Here is a 21,922-nt window from a genome sequence, read left to right as displayed (position 1 = left end):
TGGGGTCTCCAAGTGCTCCCTGGGTTGCACAGGCAGGGACCAGCAACCACACAGAACAAACTTTGCTTCCTGGACCTTCAGAAAACCTGGCTTTCTAGGTTAGCTGCTCCAATAGGTCAGTCCAGACTTCCCACCATTATTTCCCCTATGTCTGACCTCCAGCTACCAAGAAACACAGCTTCCAACTTAGATCACAGGACAACTTCAGTTTGGACAGGACCTTCGAAGGTCATCTGGTCCAACCTCCTGCCCAAAGCTGGGTGAGCCATGAGGGGCCGTACGCTGGCTCAGCTCACATACCTGATGCTTCTTATTCTCAGAACTCATGGTTAAGGGTTTGTAAGTGACCTTGTAAGGCTTGTTTTGCTGATTGGCCTCCAGATGAAAAAATTCAGGCCCCTTCCAGTGCTCCCCCTCAATGACAGGTTGCACCATCCAGGCCTCATTGCTTGGGTTGGACAGGAGGATGGTTTGGCTGTGCTTCTTGCGCACGCTGCATGTGAAAGTCAGTGTCTGCAACAGAGGAGCACAGAGACTGCTTGGTCACACCGAGGAACTCCTGCCACTCTTCTCAGACTCTTGACTAGCTCTATGCCAGGACACAGAGCAGAGGGAGCAGCTTTTCCTCGTCATACACAAAATAACCATTTGGGCCATAGCTTTTGGAGGAAGTCGTTTGTTCTTAAAGAGGGGAAGAGAAGCAAGTCTTTCACATGCTGGGAGAAGGGGCCTGCTGCCTCCCAAGGAGGGGAGAAAGAAAATGGGGAGGCTTGGAAGAAAAATTTCTTGTGCAAGGATGACATGTTGTGGTCAGGCTGAAGAGCTGCTCTGGGCTCTCTTTTCAGGAGCAAGTGCCACACCTCCCCGCTGCACCCTCCTGGCACACCTGTGAGGGCCAGGTGTCCTCCACACTCCATCCCTGTGCCCCAGGAGCTGGATGTAGAAATTTTGCACACTCTTAGTGCTGAATACCTTCCCCTGCCCTGACAGGGGGGAACAGTGTGGCTGCGGCGAGGGTCTCAGAAGAGCCCTGTGGGGTGCCCCCATGGCAAGGGTGCTGCACTGCAGAGCCAGGAGAGCCGAGGTGCTTGCTGGAGAAGCGGCACCTTTAACAGGTAGGAAGGCAATCATGAGGCTCAGAAATTTCGGGGATCCTGCCCAGTAGTTTTCTCAGCTCTCTGGGATACCCAAGCAGAACGACAGGCAGGAGTGAGTCTATGCATGTAAATCTCCTCCAGTCCCCGCCCTAGCAGAGATGTGGCACAAATGGTGGAGCAGGATGGGCACCCACGCTGTCTGTGCTCCCGTTACCTCTTTGGTCACAGGGGTCTCCGTGCAGCAACCTGCCAGCGTAAGCTGGAGCGGCTCACTGCCCTGGATGAAGCACTGCAGGCCTTCATAATGGATAGCAGGGCTCAGTTTAGAGGGGTGGAAGGTCACAACAAAGGGCACATCCACTCCTGGGGAGATGTAACCCCTTGCAGGGCTGATGGAGAAATCTGGCTTGAAGCTGTCGATGTCCCACTTAAACCTTGCCAAGGAAAGCACAAGGAAAGAAAGGAAGGATTAGCAACTGAGAAGCTGCAAACAGGGTGCTGGTTTTAAGTCTCTTGTGGGCTTTTCCACATAATCTCAGTCATGGTGCCGAGACACCTGGCAATAAAGCTTCAGGTTGGGTAGGACTCAGGTGCACTCATCTGTAAACAAGCTTTTGGCTGTACCCCTTGTTAACTTGCTAACTGCACCGCCTTAGCTACATGACTAGGATAGAAAAGCAAAAGGGAACTATCTTGGCAAGCTACAACTCCATCCAACCCTCATCCAAGCTCAGCTCTCAGAGAGGAGAGGGTTTTGCATTACTTGACTCTTGTGTCGCCCATGTTCTCCATGACGATGCGCCGGGATGTGTAGCCCTGCTGCACCACTGCTCCGAAGCTGAGCTGTTCCTGGTCCAAGCTCACACTGGTGCCTCGGCAGGAACCCTGCACCATGAAGAGGGAGCGCACCAGGCTGTTGCACTCCAACATCACTTCTTCGGTGAACGGCTGGATGCAGCACTTTGGGGAAAAGGTCACCTCTACTTTACAGGTATCTCCTTTGGGCTTCAGACTTAGTTCCTTGGTGGGCTTCAAGCAGAGCACCTGCCCAAAGAAATGAGTGGAGACTCCTACATCTGGCAACCGAGCCGTGAGGCCTCCATTACTAGAGTCAGAGAAGAGTCTTTCGGTTCTAGTTCTGTTCCCACCAAAAGTGCCTCAATCCCACTCGGTCCCTGATAAACACCCTTTGGTACCAAAGGTCTTTTCCTGTGATGTGTCCATCTGGTCATAGTGAGCTGAAATATATCTTCTAAAGGAATTTCATGTAAGCTCCAATAGAGATGTAACTCCGAGTTTTTAAATGTGCCCTTATCACCCTCATCTTTCCAGATCTAAAACACATGGCTACATCCTAATTTATGTGTCTAAAACAGGTCAGAGGAATCATGCCTGCCCCTCACTTCTGGCTGTTAGGGGAGTCCTGACACCTAGCTCAGATGAGGCATTCACACTGCAAACGGATGGTAGTAGAGCTGTCCCAGCAGGGACCACAGGACAGCACACCATGGCTATTAGCTACCAGCTCCAGAGCAGCTCATAGCTACCTGCAGACATCCCCACAGGCACACCAAACTGTTCTCCAGTGAAGAAAGAGGCCTTACCCCATCTTCTTGCAGCTCTGGCATGGTGGTCACGAGTCTGAGCTTAAAAGTGAGAGGGGCAGCGCTGTTGTTTGCTATGGTGACAATCTTCTTCACTGTCCGTCCAATGAAAAGGGCTCCCAGCTTCACTACCTTTCCTTGTGGTTCCACAACATCAACCTGAGGCAGGAGAGATTAAAATGGAGTGAAAGAAAAGAAGGACAAAAGGTTTTCTGTCACTCTCAGGGCAGAAAACCAAAACATTGTAGGCTAGAAAAATTAGAAGGAAAGCCATAGTGGCTGGCTGCCTGTCACCAGTTGTTTTAAGATCTAGATTTTATCTCACCTTCATTTCTGTTCCCCTTCCTCGGACCTCAACAGTTTGCTGGCAAAGACCGTTGATTTCAAAAGGGATGAGCTCGCTGTAAGACACAACCTCTCTGGGACAGAAAGTGACAGGCACCTCCACTGACCCTCCTGGATGTAGGATGCACCCTGGGAAGTCCACCTTCAGGTGCGCAGTGCTGGTGAACAAGCAGTTCAAACTAGCAGAAAGCACAAAGAGAAGGGTCACCAGACTGTGTGTGTTTAGATGTCAACACTCAGAGCGACCTGGGGCTCTCCTGTCTCCTCTCCCTGCACCCTCAGGATTTCACCCAAAGGGATCATGAGGACATAGAGCAGGCAAATTCCGCTCCATTCTGAAGGAGTGTGAGGAGAAGGCCTACCTCACATCCTTGTCTGCCTTGTTTGTGATGACAAGGGTCTGCTGGGCAGGTTGCATCCCAGCGTGGTAGATGAAGCAGGCTCCGAAGTTGAGTCTGGTGGTGGTGAAATGGACAGTTGGGACCACCACAGTGGCCAGGAACACACAGGTAAATGTGGGACCCTTGCTGATCTGGTGGGGTGAGAAACAACATGATCCAGCTAAAAAGATGGGAATTACAACTGCAAACACCAGAGACAGCTGTGGAAAGGGACGGGGGGCAGTTGGCTGCAGTGCCTAAGGATCTCAGAACAGAAATAGAAGGCAGAAAGTCTGGTCTGAGAGCGAAAGGCATTTTGGAGAGTCATGGGCCTGCTTTGCATAGCCAAGTGCTGAGCAGTGGGGCCACGTGGTGATGGGACACTTTTGAGCTATGGGACCCAACTCAGCAGGGGCCCAGCAAGGAGAGACAGCTCTGTCCTCATGCACACCTAGGACATCCCCCAAATTAGAGGCAGGAAAGGCCTGGGGGATATGTCCTGCCACAAAAGCACTTCCCAAAGTGGTCCTGGATAAGTACTTATTAAAATATTCCATTCAGAAGCTGCCAAGATCTTTATTTTGGCAGCAGGAGCCTCTTTGCCTCATTCATCATCTTTAGTGATGAAGCTTCATCCCTGCCTCTGGGTTTCCACCGCCAAGCTGCTGCACAGGGAAGGCAAAGGTCCTGTATTAAATGCTGGTGCCTCACCTGCAGTGTCAGCTCCACATCCTTTAAAGAGCACGTCTTCTGTGGGTGAAAAGCCAACTGGATTTCTGCTTTCCCCTCTGCTTGCACAACACCCATCCAAGGGGTGACAGTAAGGACCTGCTTACAGGCTGCAGGGCCACTCAGTTCCCACGAGAAGGTGAAGCTGAATTTGCTGCTATTGCAAATGCTGAAGATACGCTTGATGTTCTCATTTAGCTGTACCTGTAGGGAGAAGGTGGTGAGGATCAGGGGCTGGAGCACATGTGAAATGCCAGCTGTCCTAGCGAGTACTCATTCCAAATGTTCTCCTGCATCTTTAACATTCAGCCAATAACTCGTGTGAAAGATCCATAAAAGGCCCATAAATGAAGAAAAAACATTCCCTCTTGTTCAAATACATCAGAAAAGCTCCTGGTGGGGCATTCCAATCATGCAGGGCTTCATAGGGCACATAGCTGAGGGAACTGCTCACCTCCTTGAAATCAATGACGTTGATCTTCTGTGTGCTGAGCTCAGTGACACGGCCATCGCTATCCTCACACCTGACAGACAAGTTCCTGCTATAGCCAGTGGCCTTGATATTCAAGGAGAGAGGCTGGCTCTTCCTTTCGACATCGCACTTGAGGTTGAAGACTGCCGCTCCTTCTAGCATTGGTGTGAGAACAACTGTAATGGGAAACCTGGAGAGAGAAGACCCTTATTGCTCTGTTCACTGCCTCTTGGCTTTATCGGCCTCCCAGTGCCCGCTCTATGGGACAGCAGCTGTGCCACTGCTGGGTTGAGACCCCAGTCCTGGGAGAAACCAGGAGTAGCGCTGTGCCCTGCCAGCACTTTCCACTATGGAGCAAGCCTTGGTGAGGACTGTTTAGAGTGTGATGATCCCACACAATGAAATAGCAAAGGATACAACGAGGCAGGAAATCCTGAGCTAACGTTGACCTTATTGCCCTGTCCATGTGCTACAAGACCCCACGTCTGTCCTGAACACAGAGAAGGGCACTCATACACGCTCAGTCTCTCTGACCTATATGACAAGGGCAACATCCTCTTTGCAAAGAGAAATCATCCCGTTCCTGTGACAGCTATGCAATGCAGAAGCCACTAAACTGCCTCTTCGTAATTTCCATGAGTAATTTCTATGTAATTTCTGGGTATGTGATCAAACACAACCGAAGTACAGAGACTGAAACCATTAACACTTCTCAAGTGAGCTACAGCAACTGATGCAGGGTGCTCTGGTGCTCTCCTATCACGCATCCAGTGGCAAGCCAAAATTCAGCATCTTTCAAGCCACAGCGAAGCTGCCTGGAAGCAACACCTTCTCCTTACACCCAGGCAGACTACAAGCAGGCACAAGGACATCCATGGTGGATCAGCAGATGAGCTGCTTGAACCTGCAATCATGTCCCATCACAACTTACAGCTGCAGTTTATGAGAAAAGAGTATCCATTTTCTGACAAGTGATCCTGCAAAACATCTACTTGTGTAAGCCTGTTGCTGTCCTCCATGATGAGCTTAAATGCTGCCTGTGTGCTTTGCTGCTCTCGGTGGCTTTGCTGAGACCACGTGTGGTAAGCTTAGTCACAAAAGGAACACAAGAGAGGAGACCCTGCGCACTTAGGACTGTTTACTTGGGAGGTCATAGGGTTAGAACCCCAAAACATGTCTCGAAAATCCAACACCTGAATTGCTCCAGGAAGGGTGCAGAGAAGACTGGGATAACCCGGACACAGAGTCTTTATGGAGAAGCCTGCAGTTTCATCGTGTCCCTACTGGCAATGGATGAAACAAGGCAGATGTATGCTATGGCTGAGAGTCACCTGGTGACTGCAGGGGGGAAAGAGCCTCAAAAGCAAAATGACAGTACTGCATTTGGCACGTGGAGAGGAAATCTGGACTGTGAGCTCCGTTACCTTGAAAGAGGAGCAACAGAGCCTTCCAGAGGCTCTACTTTCACAAAGGCATTGCGCCCCTCTGAGAACAGAGAGCTTTTTCTGAAAGCAAAGCTGAAGGCTTCCTTCTCCTTGTTGATCATATAGACAGTCTGCTGTACCTCATGTCCTGTGGAGAGAGCAAAGAAGCCACTGAAAACCTTTTGTTCCTCTGGCCACTAGACCACCCCTTCCCACTGTGCTCCTGCCCAGTTTTGTAGGGAGGACCACTGCCCGCAGCACAGCATGCTCAGGATGACAACATGGGACGTTGCCGACACATGCTTTCCTCCCTTCCCCTTCTTTTCCCTCATACACTTGGGTGCGAGGAGCTGGGTGTTCTGTTCACAAGAGCCCATTTCCAGCTTTCTTGTAGGAGCCTGCTGGAACAACGGGACTTCTAGGCCCCCGGAGAGGTACACTTCTGAGCGTGTGAGGTATAACCATTCTGCTCACCGATTAACAGCAATTGGAAGTTCAGGTGGGATCTGTCCAGAATCACTAGTGGGTCAGTGGCATTGCCCACCAACAAGAAAGGGATTGACATGCTCTGCTCAGGGATTGTAAAGACCCAGAACGATTCTGTGATGTCCAGGTGGCGAGGGATGAATTCAAACTTCATCTGTGGGAGAAAGAGGCAAATGAAGGAAAGTTGCGGCCCTTGGCAGGGTAAGGGGAGAGGGTGCAGGCTATACCACCAAGAAACACATGGAATCTCCCTCTTACTTTCCTGTGAACTCATAGATACGCTGCTGTGCCACTTACAGACCAAAAGCATGGCAGATGTGGAGCGCAGGTTCATTTGCCAGTTAATTTACACTGCAGTCAAAGGTTTCTTCGTAGTCTTGGTGAGCTCACAGTGAGTGTAGATGTAGCCAGAGTTAAACTGGCATACGTACTGGATCTGCCTTCTTAATTTTCCACACCCACCTCTGCTTTCTTTCCTGGTTGGATCTGACCCCTCTTTGTGAGGCAGAAGAAAGCCACCTGGTCTGGTGGGACTTCAGAATCTTGGCAAGTCCAGTGGAAGGAGTATGCAGAAGCAGTTGGGTTCATAACCATGAAGGTCCTGGGCACACAAAGCAAAACAGACTACTAAGGTGATGTTGGGACATTAATGACTCTGTCTTGCAGCAGACATAAAGCACCACCAGTCCCAGTCGCCATCTGGAAGAAGGTATTTGGTATACGGGAAGGACACTGGTTAAAACAAAATTTCACCTGCTTTCTAGGGACCCTCTGTTTCCCAGATGGCTGCAGAATAACATCTTCAGCTATTGATGAAGAAATTACCAAAGATATTGCTAAACTCTTGCACGTTAAAACAGTAATATCAAGCAAAAACGGTACAATCAAGTCCAGCAAGACTCCTTTGGAAGAAGGCATTCTGCTGTGGTTGCAGCCTTCACTGACCCTGTCTGACTGGTATCTCAAAGGAACAACAATGTTCCAAGGATGCTCTTCAAAGGGACAAAGGTTTTATTGGCCACATCGCACAGGCTGGGGATGCGTGGTCCTCCCAGACTGACCCACACCTTCTTGAAGAAATGGACAAAGAACAAAAAATTGGCCAGCCGGTCTTCAGTGACCAGCTTGTTATAGCCCCTCAAACACGTTGGTGGCCAGGCACCAGCAGATGGCTGACAAGGTACAGATGTGCCTTGGAGCCTGGAAAAGTAGCTGTAGAAGTCTCTGGTTAAAGGAGGTCACTAGGAGACCATCAACAGGAGAGGCCATAACCCCACGTACCTGCTGTTCCTGCTGCACAGTCCAGTTGCTGCAAACTCAATGACTCTTGCGTTGACATCAAGCGTCGCTCCCGCTGGTCTCTGCGACTCTGGGTTGTGCCTTTTTGCAGTGATGTAGTCAGAATCTTCCAGCTCAAAGTGGCAGTTTGGCATCACGCTTCTTCCCTTCACAACCACCTCTGGGCCCTTCTGATTTGGTTTCAGGTTAGGAATACTAGGAAGGAAGGGGCTGCTATTACCCAGATTAACATTTCCAGACAGCCAGCTGCTGTCTCGTCGGAAGGCAGAGCATCGCATCCTCGCTCTGTGCCAGCACCGATCAGCAAATCAAACAGAGTTGTGTTCACCCTTCATGGAGGCAGCAGAGGTCAAATGGCAGAAACACGTCTAGAGACATACAGAAACTGTATAGGAACTGCAGCACACAGGTTTCTATGTAGATAGGGAGGATTGTGGTTGTGCGAAGGAAACACAACTAGGGACCAGTTGGCCCCTTGACAGCCTTTCTGAATCTCTCATTCCAGATTTTGCAGCCCTCCAGGAGTTTCACATTTTCTACAATGTCTTTTCCCCATGTCTCCATACCTGCTTCTACCAAGGCTGGGGCGATCAGCTTTCTTTGTCCCTGTATGGTGGTTGTTTCTACTGCCTCTCCCCAGCAACGTGCTCCCACCCACCCCAATCAGAAGCATGAGGTGAAAAGCGCCTAAATGTTTCCTACCTGCAGAGCATATGGCTCTGAAAGTCCCCCACGTACAATGGAGAGAACTTCATCTGGAAGAGCTGCTCCTCGCCAGCAGGGATTGTGCCGCTGCAGGGCTCAACAGAGAACAGTGGGGTGGCACTGATGGTGTTGAGAGAAGAGCTGCCCCGACCTGTGCCTGAGTTAAGAGGTTAATTTTGGATAGTAACTCTGCATTTGCCCTGGACCAGGGAAACCGCACACAGACAGCAACTGCAGTTAACTCGTTACAGCATCCGTTTTCCCAGTGTCAGAGACTTCCCAAAGAGATGCCCTGATGTCCTCCTTCCCAGTCCTGACCCACTACGTGGCTCTCACAGGAGCCAGGCTCAGCTCCTGCACAGAGCACAAGTGGCAGAGCAAGCACAGGAGGGTCTGAAAAAGCAGAGAAAGCGCAAGGAGAAAGCATCCCCAGCTGTGGCAGAGAAGATGCTGATGAAAGTGGATGACTGGACAGGGATGAAAAAACAATTCAGGTTTTGGGATGAAGTTGCACAGTGTTCTCCCCAGGCGCTCAGCTATCAACCGAAACACCTCAGGCACCCCCAGATGCCACAGAGAGCTAGTGCCTACCATCCAGATTGGGTGGTAGCAGCTCCTCAGTATAGCTTGCTGCCCTTTCACCCTCCGCAGCTGCCATCCAGGTGTAATCCAGGGCCACATTCCCCGTATTGGACAGGTGGAAACTGAAAAGCAAGGAGGAGGAATAAGAAGCCAAATAAATACAAAGCAAGTAGAGAAGTAGCACTGTATAGTGGGCTCCTGTCACCCTTTTCTTTAAGCTGAGTAGCATCTTCTTTCCCAACCAACTCTACCACGTCTAGATCAGTGCCCAGGGCTTCCCCAAGACAAGGTATTTCAAAGTCTGGATTCCAGTTTAAGAAAAGAAGGCAGATGTGGTGCCCAGGAGACGTAATCCAAATGTCTTACTCCGGTCTTCACGTCTTGGTTGGACATTATTTTGACTCCAAACCCATCCTCGAGCAACTAAGGACAAGCAACCTTGCAATGCAAGCAAAACCATGGTTATTCTCTGCAGAAAGCCACCAGAACACTTGAACCTCTTCTGCCATGTCTTGGTAGGATGGCAGCCACCATCTCCTGCTTGGCTTTGTGGGCAAATACACGAGCCCAGCACCCAGCCAGGACTCGGAAAGGATGAAAGAATAAATGATTTGTTTAAAGCCATCAACAGCAGGCTAGATCGGACATTGAGCCTTAAAAGTGACTTGGGTCCATACGTGGAAGATATCCAGCCCCCAGGATGTGCCAGATTATGCGTGGAAGCTGAAACCCCAGACCCAGCAGGCAGCAGCATCCCATGTGCTGGTCCCTGCCTGCCTTCCACCACTCACGTGAACATCCTTGTTTGGAAGAGCAAAGTCTCCTCAAACTGAATCATGTCCGTATCCAGTTTGAACTCGGCATAGTCAACAACTGCACTGAAGCGAAGCTCCACCTCGCGGCTGCTCTTCTCCAGGACAGTGTAAGCTGGTTCTGGGTTTATCTCCGTCACCTCCAAACAGAACAGGGAAGGATCACTAAGCAGAGCCCACAAAATAAGGCTGAGTACAGAGTCTTTTGGCCTCCAGAATCAGCTATGTTTTGGGGCTAGAAAGGACCATTCCCATTTACTTCCCCGGAAAGCTGATAACATTTCACCCTTCCACTACAGTATCTGTTTCTACCTACTGATCAAAGCAATCACCACCACGATTGCGAATAGAACCAAGGGGACCGTGAACAGGTATCAGTCCCTCTGTTTCAACCCTGTAGAGTGACCTTTTTCCTGGTCCCCCTATACATCCAGCAGGCCTCTAAGGTAGAATTAAGTTCCCCTGCTGGAGCTCTGCAGATGGAGAACCCCAAGAATGAACAAAACTAAGCAAGCACGTTTTCCTTCTTGTCTAAGGAGAAAGCGTTTCCCAGATGTCATGTGCAGCAGTCACACTGGTGGAGGCTGGGGATGGGCATTTTGGGATGAGAGTGAACTCACTAGGAAAGTCTGACTACTGATGTCATGGATGGTAAAAACCTTTGGTTTACACATCTTACAATGGTTTAGAGACTAGAGAAGAACCATCACCCAAGATAAGTATGTTTGGCAATAACAACAGTAAAAACAAGAGGTTTTGGAGATGATACTACTTCTCCAGACTGCTCTACAGTATCTGGGCTGCTTCATGAGACATCTCACATGATATAGAGACCACAACCAAAATCTCTGGTATCATCATAGAGAGATCCCAGCGCTCACGCACAGCGCGCTGGCGGGCCAGCATACATGAAGAGTGCTAGTGTTGCTCTCCACTTCAAAACAAGAAACAATGCAATAGATTTAACTCCTTGTTGGTGAAAAGTCACTGAATCAGGTGAAGAGACTTTAATACTGTAAAATGCAACTTCCCATTCAACACAGACTGCAACACGGTAGCTTTTGGCAGAGACAAATAGTTTGTAGCTAAATAGCATGTGGCTAAATGTCTCTTATTAAAAAGACTTCCCAAACTTCTGTGAGTGTGTCAGGCCATCATGTATCTACCTCTTCCCCTAAAATGTACTGCTGGTTAATGTCACGGATGAATTAAACATCAGGAGGAAGCAGAAGCTGCTTAGCCAGCGGAGACAGCAGCTTGCTGCCATCAGCAGTTCCTTTTGTGGAGGCTACAACAGCTTTTGCCATTGTGCTTCTCACCTTCTTCTTGAGAGGCCACTTGGCTGCTGACTGCCTGGTGGTATCCACCCACTTGACAGTGTGCAGGCGGTCATCCCAGTCAGTCACCTGCTCTGGAGGTAGCTGGAAGGCGATCCTAACCACCTTACACTTCACGGGATGCATTTTGAAGGTGACCGCAACATCCGATTTCAAGGTCACTGTGATGTTCTTAGCACAGCCAGCATGAAGGTGTCCCACCTAAGGAGAACCAGAGAGCCAAGATCAAACTGGAATCGCTGGCAAGGGCAAGACTGACAGCAAAGGGACTGACGTAGTGAGAAGCTGTGCCAGGAATCTGCATCTTACTTTGCGTTTCTCCGAGTTTCAATAGAGAAGCGTATAAACAAAAGATACCACTTCCCACAACATGGAGGGATTGACAGCCCTGTCCCAGCAAAGCCAGGGATTGCACCCTCCACGTAGCACTGAAATGGGCTCTCAACAGTACATGGCGACTTCCTGCTAGATCCTGGGAATTCACGAGGCAGTGCTCAAGCAGTGGGGAAAGGCAAAGTTATCCAAGCTCACCTTGGGGGAGAAGTGAAATGGGGTGTCTGCCAGCCACTCAAACCGCATTGCCTCTACCCTGCTGCGATTGGTGATTGTGAAGGTCACGGTGTAGGGTGTCCCGATGTGACAGTCCCCAAAAAGGATGTGATCCGCTCTGGCAGCTGTTAGAGAGCAAGAGACCTCTGCATGAGATGAGGTCCATCTGCTTTTCTCACATGCACACACACAGATCTTATGTCCAACTCTTTTCCTCACTCCAAGACTTCCCCTCTCTGGGAGATGCAGTTCCCCATCCTACCACTTCCAGGGAAACACTTGACATGTCCCTAAACAGGTGATTATGCCTGCGCAGAGGAACATGCCATACAGCATGCACTGTCTCTGTGCACACAGCTGGCACACTCACAGCGTGACAGCAAAGCCCTGGTTATATAGAGGAGACAACTGAGCACGCAACATCTTCATCTCCATTAGATACTGTGGGTTGGTAGATCTCCTTGTAGAGATACCTGGCTGCACTAACTCTTACCCTTTCCTGCCAGCCTGCATGCTTCCTCCCTGACAGAGGATCCTCCCTTGTGTTCTCAAGTGAGGCTGCTCCAAAGGCTACAAAAGCCACCACGATCTGTCTGCTAAGTCTGGATCACACCTGCACCAGCACAGGGTGAGCAGAAATGTCTGTCTTCCTGTTCCTTGCTCCATCTTGTCAGCCTCTCCTCTCTTACCCTCAATTACATCTTTCTCCAGACTGCTCTCAGTGTTCTCCTTGCTGTCTTCCACTAGTCCACGGATGTTATCTAGCGTGAAGTCATCCTCATAGCCTTCACCCACCAGATGAATGTTGATCTCTTCATAGGGGTTGCCCACCACTGACAAGTGGATCTTCCCTTCCACACGTTGGGCCAGAGTGGGTTTGTAAAGCACATCAAACTCCGCTGATTCCCCGTTACACAGCACCAGGGAAGTAGTGTGGGGCTTCCTCCCTGCACAGCAATGGAAATCAGAGACTAGCGATACAGAGGAAGTTATTTCCACAGGATCTAGGAGGAATAAAAGGTCAAAAGGAGCTGTCTCTAAGCACAAGTTCTCCCACCGCTGGCTCCAGACTCTCCTCCTATATTCACAAGACTATGACAACACTCTGTGTATCACTGCTTCAACATCTTAACATCAGCTTAACACCCAGCTCTCACTCAGATCGCATTCAGCCAGCTCCTGCCACACGTAAAGCTGAGTCAAAGAGCGGTTTTGGCTTTCGTTGGCTGGCTGTGGGCACAAGGGCTGCCTCTATTGAGGCTGGTAGCTCCCCACATGCAGCAAAGATCTCAGGCAGTCCATTCACATGCTGCTAAGTTCCCCACAAGTCAACAAACCACGTCCAAAAGAACAGGAAAACTTCCTACAACTTTCCAGGAGGAAACCCCCAAAGATTCCACATCAAAAAAAGAGAGGTGTAGAGAACCTTGTAAAAGAAACTATGTCTAACACCTGGCTGCTGCCCAGAGCAGGGCACTCATTTTCCCCTGTGTGGATGACCACACCTCATGGTTAATCAATTTACCTGCACGAGGAGAGGAGTACTCCATGTCCGCAGCTTGGTAGATGCACTGTGTGGTGGGCCTGGCTCTCAAGAAGAAAACTCCCGCTTCATCCAACAGGTCTATCGTCAACTGAGAAAAGAGCATGATCACACTGGTGTGAGTACATGACGGCACATGGATTGACACGGTACTGCTGCTGGTCCAGCACAGAGAACCCAGCACAGTTCCCCGCCTCAGACACAGCTCGTAGCACAAAGTTTAAGTGAATTCAAACAGAAAAAAAAGTGTTCAGAGGTATTGGAATATAACTAAAACATAACCAAACAGGACTGAGAGCACTAAAAGCCACGAGCAGAACGTGATTAGACTACAACTGTGTTTGATTATGATGTAGTAAAATGTGATCAAATGCAATCTAATATAACTAGGACATCACACTTTCATACGAGAACGGAAGCTCAAGAAAAGATGGGGAAAAATACCCATTCAGCTTTCTTGTGTTGAGTTGAACTGCAAAGGATGGATAGGTCAGAAAATCACACTTCCAAGAGAAACAACTTTGCTGGAAAGAAGCAGTCCTTTGCTTAAAAGGAATTTCTGAGACCCATTCCCAGGCAGTTCACTGAGGCACTGAGTGGAGAGAGTGGAACAAAAAAAAAGGGCATAAAACCCAAGAGTGGGTTCAAGAGTAGCAAAGACAGCAGCAGTGGTTGTAAGAGAGATGAAGACAATGATAAAAGGCTGATGGAACTCTCTTAGAAGGATCTGGCTAAGCAATGACACTTTTCCCACTAGTTTGCCAAAGCCTCTTCCAGAAAGTCAGAGGGGGTTACCGTCCTGTGACGGAGTGTTTCTGAACACAAGGAAAGAGTTTAATTTGGCGTTCAATTGCACACAGAGTGGTGGTACATTTGTGCATCTCTGCCATGGTTTCTGGCACTTTTCCTCCATGGCACAAGAACTTGTGTCCAGAGCACAGCATTCCCTAGCAAGTCCTCACCTGGACAGGTATGTTGCCACTGTTACAAAGGACCAAAGGGAGTTCTTCTGAATCACCCAACAACAGTTTCTTGAAAAGCAGCAGAGGGTTCCCTCTCTCGTTGTGATGGACTGGGCGCAGGACTGTCACCCGAGGGAGATTCCCATCTCCACTGATACCAAAGCTCAGGCTTTGTGTTTTAATTGCTGCAGGGCTGCAGGACAGGCAGAGGAGACATCATTAGGGGTGGCACTAACCCATTTCCTGCTTGCCAAGCAATGAATCAAGTGCCACACACCGATTTCCCTGGCTGGCGCTCCTGTACCTCATGACACAACTTCCCCTCCACCCCCTCCTCCCAGTCAGAGCAGGACGATTCACAAGAGGAATCTGCTCTGAAGAGCCAGAGCCTTTCAAAATAACAGTTAAAAATCTTTTCACTACATCAAATGATGCCATAAAACAATTAAATAATAAATAAGACATAATAAATAATAAACAGACAAGAATGAGGCAAATTCACTGGCTGTCATGACATGAGATGCATGCAAAAAGCACAAGCACAGCATGAAAATAGTATAAAAGCAAGAAGTAATATTATAACACCACCAGTAAACACTACTTCCTAAACCAGGAATTGCTTATTAGGACAGAAAGATGACTTATCTTGTCCCAATTCAGTGAGCAAAGGGTTGGGAGAAGCAAGTCAGAGCCCCAGGACAGAGGAATTAGGCTTGTCTCTTATAAGACGTCCGATCAGTCCTTAACAAAGTACTATAGCATACCTCAGGTAATCACATAGGACCATCTCATCTTAACAAACACAGGTGGAAATAATGCATGCTTGCTGGCACAGAAACCTCTTCATTGAGCCCTTTGTACCTGCAAAGCCCCAGCTCAGGTGTTGTACACCTCCACTTCTTTTCAATTCAGCAGCTTCCAGCTGGCTGCCTGCTGTTGCACAGTCTTCATAGTCACTCAGAGGCTAAACTATGACCACTATTTTCTGCTCTGCTATATCTAATAGTTATTGCCTCCTGTATTATCTAATGCTATGTATGCTACCTAAGGCTGCTGAAGGGTTAGCAAAAGGTCTACATCCTCCGAGATGAGAAGCAGCTATAAGAAAGGCATTCCCCATCCCCCCCATCCCCTAAAAAATTGACAGGGTGAGTTACCTTGCCAGGACATCAAGGGAAGCCTTGAAAGTGCACTGGTAGTTCTGCATAGTTTGCGGAGTGAAGGTCACTGTAGCAAAGGTGTGGGAACAGCTGGGCACGCACATCCGAATGGGATCCACCTCGAAAATGCCACTAATGTGGCTCTTAAGCTTGGGGGAACCCACAAAACGGTGTTAGGAAGAAACACCCTTCAATGTGCTGCAGTCTTATTCATATATGCAGTATGGGGAACAGCCACAGACATTGTTTTCCTTCCAGCTCAGAGAGGAACTTCCAAGTGGTGATGACCTGTCACAGGGAGCTGCCACAAAGCGCAGGAGTGCAAAAGCTTGCTCTGAGTGCTTGGCAGCCACCTCAGCACACACGCGAGATGGGAACTGCAGGGAGAACCCTGCAAATAATCTAAAATTGGCCTTTACAGTGAAGGAAAAGACCAGGGAGCCTGAGGAAATGGTCTGCTTTGAGCCCTGGCACATCAGTCCAGTAGAAAAGCACTCTCTGAGAGTGCTTCCAAGAGATACTCAAAAGGTCTCCCACCAAAGACCCAAAGGGGCAAGCCAAAACCTTGCTTGAGACATGCTGAATTCAACCCAACTGTCACCCCAGCATTGCTGCTGTGACCTGTAGTTCGACCTGCACTGAGCTGGACTGGTCCAGGCAAGGAGAAACAATATATGTAGAGAACAAGGCAAGCTATCACACAGCCTTTAAAGAGCAACAGCCTATCCTCTCATTCTTACCTGACTGGGGATGGGTTTGATGGAGAGGATCACATCACAGGGAACTTTGCCCACATTGCGGATCTTGAAGCGGGCTGTGGCCTGGTGCCCAACCAGAACATTGGTGAAGATAAACCTGTTCTCATCTGTGATGAACACACCCTCATCTTTCACTGTCTGTAGAATCTGGCAGAGGTCAATACTGCTGCAGATTCGATGCTCCTCAAAGATGGACTCTATGTCGTCAACCACAAATGCTGCAAAGTAGACCAGAGGTAGGGCTGAGAATAGGGAAGCCTTCCTGCTGCATTTATCTGGAGCCTGTTGGCCTCTCAGAAGGCTTGATAAGCCCTTTCTGCCCAGGTCACTGCAAAATCTAACCTTGGGCAGGGGAGCTGGCTGTGAGGATGCAGCTTAGTCACTCTCAGTCTTAAAGGGTATAGCTTTACTTTTATCCTTTCAAGCATCCCTCCAAGCTTCTCCCCACTGGCAGACTTGAAAACGACTGAAACCTCTGAGGATTTCAAGATGGGACTTTAGGATCAGGGTTCCTCTCTATCTGAAGAGTAAGTTTAGGTGCTGATCAGGAGCAGGTCTGGCCATGAGAATCAGTGGAGAAAGCGTACCTGGGAAGCATGACTCTGCAAATAGGGTATAAGGGATGCCAAGCGGATTGTCCTTCGGGTCTCTGTGACTGATATCGATGGACAGGTGCTCCTTGCATGTCCCCAGTGGCTCTGCGTAGCAATCCACTGTGATCGTCTGCCGGCCCCCAGGAGGGATGACACCAAAGCCAGGGTACACTGTGAACATGCCTAGAGTGAAGCGAGCCTGCAAAAAGAGTTCCAGGAGAAACTGAAGCCTAACAGCCCTACCGTTAGCATCCCTAGCAAGGAGCGTGGCACTCCCTGGCCTCCAGCTGGGCCCAAGCCCCCAGTCCCAGGACAGGGAGGGATGACTCCATGGCCCAAAGGCAGCCCCAGGATGGGATGAACAAGTCAGGAGGAGCTGCAGGCCTGTCCTGGGTGGCAAAGAAAGGACTTTGGGTGTAAAGGGTGAAGGTAGTAGCTGGAATCCTTCTACTTCCACAGGTCAAACAGGAGAGCAGAACTGTCAGAAATGGGAGAGGAAAGAGGGGATGAGGAATAAGAAAAAGCAAGGTCATCTGGTGTCTATAGACTGGGAATTCAATCAGGGCATTCCACAGACCTATTTCTACTAGAAGCTACAGAATGCAGGACCTGCTCCCCTCTCTCAATCCCACAACTCCCGGCCTGAGCCGGAGCACGGGACCGCCAATGGGACTAGAGCAGCTCCTGCCTTTGCTTGTGGCCCGGAGATGATGGACCTCCATCAGGCAGACCACATCCCATCCCATGGTGATGAGGCCTCAGCGTCCCCCCCACACCACCTGCAGCAGCACGTGTTGGGAGCAGGAGCCACCCACCTGCATGACAGCCTTTGCATCCTGTTGCGGTGAGGACTTAATTTGAGTCATTTTGCTTAAGTCTTCACTGTCACGGGAGCGGGCAGATTTCATTTGATGCACACTGAGAGAGGAAAGCAGAAAACATCCACAATGCTGAGTTTCCTCTGCGTATCTCTAAAGCCAATTCCCTCTGCCTATCTCTTCCTGCTCCAGATGGCTCCTGGAGGGCTTGCCTGCAGCACCTACTCCTGTAGCTTACAGACAGATTAGCCCTGTCACCAGCTTTGTCACACACATGGGGATACTGAGGCATTTTTCTGCTCACAAGCCAGCAACACAAATGGACAATAACCTACATGTCCTGGCTGCCTCTCACATGCCAGCCATGCTGTGGTGCTTCCTCAGGTAGGAACAGTGGTGCAGATATCTCACCTTTTCATTGGCATTGCTGGGTAGATGAGGAATTTAAAGTCAAGGATGCCTTTGTTCTCCAGCGTGAAGGTACAGGTTTTCCTGGTGCCGTTGAGCATGGCACCGAAGTTGAAGAACGAGGCAGGGTAAATGCTGTACTTGCTGAACACAGCTTTCGCCGACACCTTCACTGGGATGATGGCAATGGTCTCACCCCCTTCACAGATGCTGGGCTCAATCACCTGCAACCAGAGGAGGAGTTGGTAATACAGCAGAGGCCAACCCCTACCTCTGTTCCCTGACCCTATCAGCTCACCTCCCACTGTTTAAACACCTTCTCCAGAGCCAGATTTTCAGCTCTGTTTTGGAAGCATCACAAATTGTTTCTGAAAGTCTTCACTGCATCTGTACAATAGAGGATTCCCTAAGCTAAAGCCATACTTCCAGAAGAGACACGTCCTGCTTACACTCTCAGGGCATGGTATTTTAAAACTGCCTGGCCCAGGCAGCTCACCAGACAGTGCAGGATGGGTTTGTCCTCAATATTCATTTCCTTCTTGGGGTGGAAGAGCAGCTGGACTTCCATGAGGCGCTTGGAGGCAGTCAGTACACCATTCTGTGGCTGGATAGTGAAGTGGGATGCCAAGTCGGCTACGTTGGTATCTGCGGTTTCCAGCTTGAAACTGCAGAGAATGGGAAAGAACAGACCTCTGCAGTCACAAGCTAACCTCAGCACCGATTTTTTTCATTCCCTCCTTTAAGGAGCCTCAGAAAGAAATGAGCTGACCCTCAGACACAGAAAACAAATCTCAGCAGCAAGCAGCTTAAATTTCAGGATCCCTCCTGCTAGTGCCTGCTGAGCTGTGAAGAACTGCTGGTGTGTTACTGGATTCTCTATTAAAATATTTGAGACTGGAGAGACCAGATGTTGTTTTTACCAAAATTGTGAGGTAGCCAGCATGGGAACAGGTTCTAGTCACAGACAAAAGGAGAATACAGGCCTGGGCAGATGGTGGCACCATGCATTCACAGACCAGGCAGCTGGACTCACACGTATGCAACCTCATATTTCCCTTTGTTTTTCAGAGTCAGCACTTGCTTTGCATCATCCAGGACCTGAAGAGTTCCAAAATCCACATTGCCATCTGCACCTGCAGAAAACCCGCAGAGAATGAATATTTGTGAGCTTCAAGTAGAATACACCAAATGATTAGATACATTTTTGGAGTTCTTGGGCAGCAAAACTCCCTTTCTCGGCAATTTTCCCTTTGTGGAAGTTTACTCATGCAGCTTTGCTGCCCTCTCCCTTACTCAGAGAATATCTGCAGGGTTTAGCAACTAAGGAGATTGGTTTCTACCTCCTTGCACTCAAGCACAGATCCAACATCTTTACATGCCATGATGAGCCTTCAGGAGTTGCCAACTGCTTGTTGTCATTTCAAAGCCCCCACATCAATCTGCACGTGAAGCTGCACGCTTCCAAGTTTGGAGGTGTGAGACTCAAGGCTGTCTCTGTATCCTGACAGTGCTTCACTCCTGGCTGCTTGCAGGATACATGCGTTACACATTCATGACATGCTTGCGTGCTATCTCCTTCCATCCCAAGAGTTTTAGTTATCCATCTGCCAAAGCAATGCAATGCACCCAGACTTTGAGGGCATCCACTGACCTTTAGAAACATTGATGTCCAGAGCAACATCATAGGCCTCCGCAAGGATTTGGATATTTTCAATCTGAACAATCCCCAGGATGTTTTCTGCATCTGAAACCTGAGGCATCAAGAAACAAACACTGCTTAGGCCATCCTCCTAAATCCTTTTGGTAGACAACATATGAGTCCCTGTCCCTGCCAGCGGCTTCCACCATGGCCTCCCCTGCTCGACAAGCGTTTGTGAACCATCAACCTGTTTATCTCATGGGCTGACATTATCCTTCAGCGAGAGTCCCATGCTGCTAAAGGCCTGCTCTCAACCCCACAAAGCAATGCAGGTAGAAAGGAATCTCATGAAGGCTCATCCCTTTGCCCTCTTTGTAGGGTGCCCTTCAAGCACATTCTCCATCCCAAGAGCACAGGGCTGATCACTCCGAGTTCCTCTCACCTCTAATCGGATCATTTTCTTAATGCTGACAGCCTTTGTGGCCTTGAAATATAGCTGCACCTCAAACTCCATGCGGGGACCAACGATGCCTGCATCTTGTGACAGGGAGAAATCCTCGCTGAGGTTTTCCAGCCCACCGAACCGCCAGGCCACAGGCAGTGGGGTGCGATTTTGTAGGACCAGGGTCTTGCTGTCCTTTCTGCAGAGACAGGGAGGCACTCGGCACCGGCTGCACGACAGTCATGCTAGTCTTGCAACTGAACACAACTCAGAGTGGTCCTATCCAGGCCTCTGAAGCCATATTTAAACGTTTTCTCTTTGTCAGAGGTCTCAGAGGTGAGGTCCTGGGAGACAGCTGGGTGCTAAAAGTGGATCCACCAAAAGGGAGAGAAGGAGAAGCAACTGACTGCTCTCTGAGCCAGCAGACAAGACACCAATGGACACAGGATGCTCATTGCACAGCTTTGCTGAGGGGCGACAGAGCTGGTGGCTGTCATGGGATACCCAAGCTAGCAAGAAATGGTGAGCAAGAGACTGGGAACTGCCAGGATAAAGAGGGATATAACGGCCATACAGCCAGTAAGAGAAACTGAAGGGGACCTTGCAGCCATTTCTCGTCCCCAGCAGAGCAGCCGTGGGATGACTGACCTGTGCAGAAGCAGCCTGTCGAAATGCACCTGCTTGGGGCTGACCCCCAGCTCCACCTGCACCCCTTGGCAGCACAGGCGGAAGACCACCGGCTCTGGGTTCTCCTTGATGTGGCAGATAAGGTTGTCTTCCACAAGGCCAGCTGAAGTGGGGTACGCCCAAACACTCAGCTCCTAGCCCCATCCCCACAAAAAGAAACACAGAGAGCATTCAGTGAGCAGGAAAAACAGCTCCCGGGCACTTCTGCTGGTGCCTGCCCTACCTGCCTGTCTTCTCCTACCTGCTTCTCATTAGGCTTCAGCCTCATGCTGGGAGGATCTAAAAGGAATGTGTCTGCTTTGCAATCATGCTCAAAGAAGAAATACACCTCTGCTTCCAAGGGAGTGACGTTGAGGATGGTTATCTTCTCACAGTTGCTGGGATAGTGCCGTGCCTTGTACCTGCTCACAAAAGGGGAAAAGGCTGCAGAAGAGACTGTTGCCTTTATCACACATCGCAAAATGCACAGTGGGAAGGTGCACTAGAAGACCAAGGTTTATCAAGCAGGCTAAGACCAAGGATCACTTTCAGGGGGATGTTGCACAACTGTGAGTGTTCACCCTTGCATTACTTTGATGTCCACTCCTGTATTTGGTGCCCCCAGCCCAGAAGTGTGACGATGCACAGGCCACTTAACAAGCATTTTACAAAACACAAATTCAAAGGTACATGGAAAAATAAAAGTACACCAGGCTCACGGTTCTTCCCTTTTCTTTGCTGGGTTTCCTTCCCTGCAGAGTATAAGGAAACGCTTTTGTACAGAGGTTTTAAAAATAGTTTAGCTTATCTCTTTTGAAAAAGTAATGAGACCAACTTATATTTCAAGGGTGAGCTCAAAGTCTCAGGGAAGGAAAAAGAAAGGATTAATTCTTAAGAGGAATGCTAAATTAAATAAACGTCCCTTCTCGGAAAAGAATTTTGAGTTCAAGGCTTATAAAAGCAAACAGAAATACCAGAACATTCATCAGCCCAGCTAAAGAACCTCTTTTTTTTTTTTTGGATTTAATTTACTTGACTTGTCAAAATACCATTAGCTCTTCAGAGCTCCCATGAAAAAAAAACTTCATTTCTAATATTAAGGAAAAAAAATT

The 21,922-nt window shown here is 49.2% G+C and overlaps 1 protein-coding gene across 1 annotated transcript in view; it reads right to left on the bottom strand.

The window, feature by feature from the left end:
- Positions 1–21,922, bottom strand: part of LOC104068383 (HYDIN axonemal central pair apparatus protein) — a 125,484-nt gene that overhangs the window by 3,784 nt on the left and 99,778 nt on the right. The window contains 31 exon segments of the mRNA XM_054079080.1: positions 301–513; positions 1,312–1,531; positions 1,861–2,141; positions 2,702–2,860; positions 3,027–3,225; positions 3,409–3,578; positions 4,138–4,359; positions 4,610–4,817; positions 6,052–6,199; positions 6,526–6,691; positions 7,000–7,138; positions 7,819–8,031; positions 8,539–8,772; positions 9,123–9,245; positions 9,915–10,075; positions 11,255–11,473; positions 11,804–11,946; positions 12,511–12,768; positions 13,347–13,455; positions 14,327–14,519; positions 15,484–15,635; positions 16,227–16,462; positions 16,832–17,036; positions 17,653–17,755; positions 18,067–18,287; positions 18,560–18,728; positions 19,097–19,196; positions 19,715–19,814; positions 20,145–20,343; positions 20,793–20,965; positions 21,073–21,232. Coding sequence (XP_053935055.1) covers positions 301–513; positions 1,312–1,531; positions 1,861–2,141; positions 2,702–2,860; positions 3,027–3,225; positions 3,409–3,578; positions 4,138–4,359; positions 4,610–4,817; positions 6,052–6,199; positions 6,526–6,691; positions 7,000–7,138; positions 7,819–8,031; positions 8,539–8,772; positions 9,123–9,245; positions 9,915–10,075; positions 11,255–11,473; positions 11,804–11,946; positions 12,511–12,768; positions 13,347–13,455; positions 14,327–14,519; positions 15,484–15,635; positions 16,227–16,462; positions 16,832–17,036; positions 17,653–17,755; positions 18,067–18,287; positions 18,560–18,728; positions 19,097–19,196; positions 19,715–19,814; positions 20,145–20,343; positions 20,793–20,965; positions 21,073–21,232 — 5,596 coding nt within the window.

This window comes from Cuculus canorus, chromosome 13, assembly GCF_017976375.1.
Source record: "Cuculus canorus isolate bCucCan1 chromosome 13, bCucCan1.pri, whole genome shotgun sequence".
NCBI classification, from domain to species: Eukaryota; Metazoa; Chordata; class Aves; order Cuculiformes; family Cuculidae; genus Cuculus; species Cuculus canorus.
This window is presented reverse-complemented; position numbering and strand designations above follow the sequence as displayed.